Below are 5,021 nucleotides of genomic sequence, written 5' to 3'. Positions count from 1 at the left end.
TCGTATTCGAGGGACACGACACGCATCTAAGCATACAATTACAATATCCAAAAGTTGGGAATTAAAAAAATATCCCACTAAAACTTGTTTTCAACTAATGTGAAAAAACAAATGGGTCACAACAAACCCTAACCAACATCCCTTTCTTAATAGATTGTTTGGCCGCTGATAATCGGTCTAACTTTAGTTTAAACTAATCGTTATAAATTAATTTAAAGTTTTTTTAACGGGCCGCGAAACGATAAAGGCGTGCACCCTCTCGTTCTCGTTTTGAACGCACTTGCAGATACCAACCCACAGACCTCTCTCTCTCTCTCTCTCTCTCTCTCTCTCTCTCTCTCTCTCTCTCTCTCTCTCTCTACGGAAATGGGGTCTCGCCTCTTCCTTCTCTGCTTGGTCTTCGCCGTTTTCCGGCTGATTATCACGGCGGAATCCGTATGGTTGACGGAATATCAGTACCTTCTCTCTGTAAAGGCCGCCATTGCCGACCCTGGTGGTTACCTCGCTTCCTGGAACGCTTCCTCCAGCCACTGCACATGGGCCGGCGTCGGCTGCGACTTCTTCGGTCGCGTCGTCTCCATGGACATCTCCAACAAGAATCTCTCCGGCACCCTCCCGCCGGAGATTGGCCGAATCCGCTTCATAGTCAACCTCACCGTCGCCGCGAACCAGTTCTCCGGCCCGATCCCGCCGGAGATCTCGCAGATCTCCGGGCTCCGGTCGCTCAACTTCTCTAACAACCTCTTCGGCGGCGTCCTCCCGGCGAACTTCTCGGCCCTTCACCGCCTCGAGGTCTTGGATTTGTACAACAACAACCTCACGGGAGTGCTGCCGATGGAGGTCATGGAGATGCCGGACCTGCGGCACCTGCATCTCGGAGGGAACTTCTTCTCCGGCAGGATACCGCCGGAGTACGGCCAGTGGGACTCCCTCGAGTACCTGGCGATCTCCGGCAATGCGCTCATTGGGCCGATACCGCCGGAGATCGGCAACCTGAGCAGGCTGCAGCAGCTCTACGTCGGCTACTACAACGTCTTCGAGGGCGGCATCCCACCGGAGCTCGGCAACCTGACGCAGCTCGTTCGGCTCGACATGGCGAGCTGCAACCTCTCCGGCCCGATCCCGCCGGAACTCGGCAATCTCTCGCTCCTGGACACTCTGTTCCTCCAGGTGAACGCTCTCTCTGGCCCAATCCCGCCGCAGTTGGGGCAGCTCCGGAGCCTCAAATCCATGGATCTCTCCAACAACGTGCTCTCCGGCGAGGTTCCGGCGGAGTTCGCCGAGTTGCAGAACCTGACCCTCCTCGACCTGTTCAGGAACAGGCTCCACGGCTCTATCCCGAGCTTCATCGGCGACCTTCCGGAGCTAGAGGTGCTGCAGCTGTGGGACAACAACTTCACCGGAAGCATCCCTCTGCAGCTCGGGAAGACGGGCAAACTCATCCTTCTGGATGTATCCTCCAACCGGCTCACCGGAAACATACCGCCGGATCTCTGCGCCGGTGGGAAGTTGCAGACGCTCATCACGCTCGGCAATTTCCTTTTCGGCCCCATCCCGGACTCGTTAGGGAAATGCGAGTCGTTGAGCCGAATCCGAATGGGGGACAATTACCTCAATGGGTCGATTCCTGAGGGGTTCCTCAGGCTCCCCAATTTGGTCCAGGTCGAGCTCCAGGACAATTACCTCACCGGAAGCCTGCCGGAGATGCCGTCCATCTCGGAGAATCTCGGCCAGCTCTCCCTCTCCAACAACCGCCTCTCTGGCCCCCTCCCTTCCTCGATCGGCAACTTCTCGGGCGTCCAGAAGCTCCTCCTCAACGGCAACTCCTTCTCCGGCAGCATCCCTGCAACCATCGGCAAGCTGCAGCAGCTCTCCAAGATGGACTTGAGCAATAACAAGCTCTCCGGGGAGATCGCGCCTGAGATCAGCCGGTGTGATGTCCTCACATTCATCGACCTCAGCCAGAACGAGCTCACCGGCCGGATCCCGGTGGAGATCACGGAAATGCGGATCCTTAATTACCTGAACCTGTCGAAGAACCACCTCTCAGGCAGCATCCCGGAGTCCATCGCGTCGATGCAGAGCCTCACGTCCGTCGACTTCTCCTACAACAACTTCTCCGGCCTGGTTCCGGGGACCGGTCAGTTCAGCTACTTCAATTCAAGCTCTTTCGTGGGCAACCCGGGCCTCTGCGGCCCTTACTTGGGCCCCTGCAAATCCGGCGACTCGCCGGCGTCTCCACCTCATGTCAAGGGCCCGCTGTCGTCCACACTGAAACTCCTCCTGGTGATGGGGCTCCTCGTCTGCTCCATAGCTTTCGCCGTCGCGGCCATCATCAAGGCGCGATCCCTCCGGAAATCCGCGGCCGCCCGCTCGTGGAAGCTCTCCGCATTCCAGCGGCTGGATTTCTCCTGCGACGACATCCTCAGCTGTTTGAGTGAGGAAAACATAATCGGGAAGGGAGGTGCCGGGATCGTCTACAAGGGGGTCATGCCCAACGGCGACGAAGTGGCCGTGAAGCGGCTTCCGGTGATGAGCCGGAACTCCTCCCACGACCACGGCTTCAATGCGGAAATCCAGACGCTCGGCCGCATTCGCCACCGCCACATCGTCCGGCTGCTGGGGTTCTGCTCGAACCAGGAGACCAACCTCCTGGTATACGAGTACATGCCCAACGGGAGCCTGGGCGAGATGCTTCACGGAAAGAAGGGTGGGCACCTCCACTGGGACACTCGGTTCAAGATCGCCATCGAGGCGGCCAAGGGGCTCTGCTACCTCCACCATGATTGCTCCCCTCTCATAGTCCACCGTGATGTCAAGTCCAACAACATCCTCCTCGACTCCAATTTCGAAGCCCACGTCGCCGACTTCGGCCTCGCCAAGTTCCTTCAGGACTCCGGCACTTCCGAGTGCATGTCCGCCATTGCTGGCTCTTACGGCTACATCGCCCCCGGTCAGTCGATAGACTCACTACCATCAACCACCCCCACCAAAGTTTCCTTCGATTCTCTTTTCAAATTTTGCGTTTTTTTTTGTGTGTGTGTGTGTGCGTATTGATTCCTTTAGTTTGTTGGTTGCTTTTTTTTCGTAATCAGAATATGCGTATACGTTGAAGGTGGATGAGAAGAGCGACGTGTACAGCTTCGGCGTGGTGCTTTTGGAGTTGGTGAGCGGGAGGAAGCCGGTGGGCGAGTTCGGTGACGGGGTGGACATCGTTCAGTGGGTGAAAAAGATGACGGATTCGAACAAGGAAGGGGTGTTGAAGGTGCTGGACCAGAGGCTGCCCAGCGTGCCGATTCACGAAGTCATGCACGTCTTCTACGTGGCGATGCTGTGCGTGGAGGAGCAGAGCGTGGAGAGGCCCACGATGAGAGAGGTGGTGCAGATGCTGACGGAGGTCCCCAAGGGAGCCCCGAAGCCCACGGAAACCAACCACCAACCCACCTCGCCGCTCGCCGACCCCATGATTGCGTCTTCGTCGGTCAAGGATAACAAAGAGGTGGTCCTCCAAACTTCTTCTCAGTCTTCACCGCCTGATCTGTTGAGCATCTAGAGAGGTTCTCTACTCACTACTCTACTCGGAAGAGAGCGGGTTCGGGTTCGGGTTCTTTATTTTTAGTTTGGTTTCCTTGTTTGGGTTTTACTCTGCCTATTAGTGTTGTACAGAGTTCTTTCTTTCTTTCTTTCTTGGAATGAGTGATGATCCCCATTTTTCTGATTCTCTCTCTTTCTTTCTAAATGTGAGCGTTAATTAATGGGTGGGAGTTGGGTTGTGGGGAAATGGGTTTTGACTGCGGCGCATTAACTTCCAACTGATGACTCCGGTAGCCTTCAATTACCGAGAGAGAAGTAGGGCTTAGAGTCTGACTTCGTTCTCAGTCTGCATTGCAATGAATGAGGGGTTGGTTTCGTTTCCGGTTTCAGTCATCCTCAGTTGTTTAATTTCCAAGGGGATGGAAAATCTCCGGCGAGTTTTCCCTGATCTCCGGCTTTCTGTTCAGGCGGATGGCGTACGTAATCGCCTGCGTCTTACTGTGGGTCTTTGATTTCATGCGTACCCCTACATTTGACCGTGGGAGACGGTAAATGCGGTGTGAGGACTCTTTCGTTTTCTGGCGGGAACAGTGAAAAGAAACGAGGAAGGTGTGGGAAATCTGTTTCTCTCGAACTTATCGTTTGGGTCGGGCGTGCTTATCCCGAGTCAGTCTCGACCTGTCTTTTGCGACGGTCGAGGGTCATTCACGTGTGTGTCGCAGATTAGTTCCAGCACAATGAGCTGGTGCTGGAGCGCTTCATGTAAATTACGTAAACGTTGTAGATTTATCCTAACATGAATTTTTCTTGAGTTTCTGAGAGTGGGTTTTGGTTTTCTCACCGTAGCTTGGTGGCTCATGTAAATTAAGAAAGTAATTTTTTTTTTGTAAATCTCACATTTTTTGGTAAAATCTCGGTAATAAACAAATAAATAAAAAAATATTTTTATAAATAGATAAAAATAAAAATTATGTGACTTTTTTTTACGATAAAACATAAATATCACATTTAAAACATAATATTTATGTTTTCGATGAAAAATTCATGAGAAATTGCATTTTTAAATTTTCATGTAATTTTTCACGAGATTTTTCATAAATCTCGTGAGATTTGTCATAAATCTCGTGAGATTTGTCACTATGCGACGAAGTTGTATTAGACCTTTGGTTTTGGTAATGCACCCACAGTTGGGACTTGAGACTTGAGAGTGCTTAGCTTTGGAAAGTGCTTGTTCAAACTTGTAACATAGACTCAGCAAGCTGAACGAGAACAATGGCTGGGCTGTAATTTTTTTTGCTAGATTTAAAAAAAAAAAAAAATATGTTTCATGAGTTTTTATTGATAAATTCTTGAAAAAAATTTAAAAAATCAAATAATTTTTTTTTCAAAAAATTACAAAAATAAATAAAAACAAACTGATTAAAAAATTACGTTTTACATGTGAAAAAAAATCAACTCTATTTTTTTAATTCCAATAATCATATCTA

General features: G+C 51.2%; 1 protein-coding gene across 1 annotated transcript; it reads left to right on the top strand.

Annotated features, from left to right (window-relative positions):
- The first annotated feature begins 277 nt into the window (after positions 1-277).
- Positions 278-3,719, top strand: LOC149835394 (uncharacterized). The gene is made up of 2 exons (XM_090008458.1): positions 278-2,953; positions 3,096-3,719. The coding sequence occupies exons 1-2, from the start codon at positions 367-369 to the stop codon at positions 3,551-3,553; spliced, it is 3,045 nt and encodes a 1,014-aa protein (XP_089864584.1). The 5' UTR covers positions 278-366; the 3' UTR covers positions 3,554-3,719.
- The last annotated feature ends 1,302 nt before the right edge of the window (positions 3,720-5,021 follow it).

The sequence above is a fragment of the Nuphar pumila genome, chromosome 6, assembly GCF_984573655.1.
Source record: "Nuphar pumila chromosome 6, dmNupPumi1.hap1.1, whole genome shotgun sequence".
In the NCBI taxonomy this organism is placed as follows: Eukaryota; Viridiplantae; Streptophyta; class Magnoliopsida; order Nymphaeales; family Nymphaeaceae; genus Nuphar; species Nuphar pumila.
This window is presented reverse-complemented; position numbering and strand designations above follow the sequence as displayed.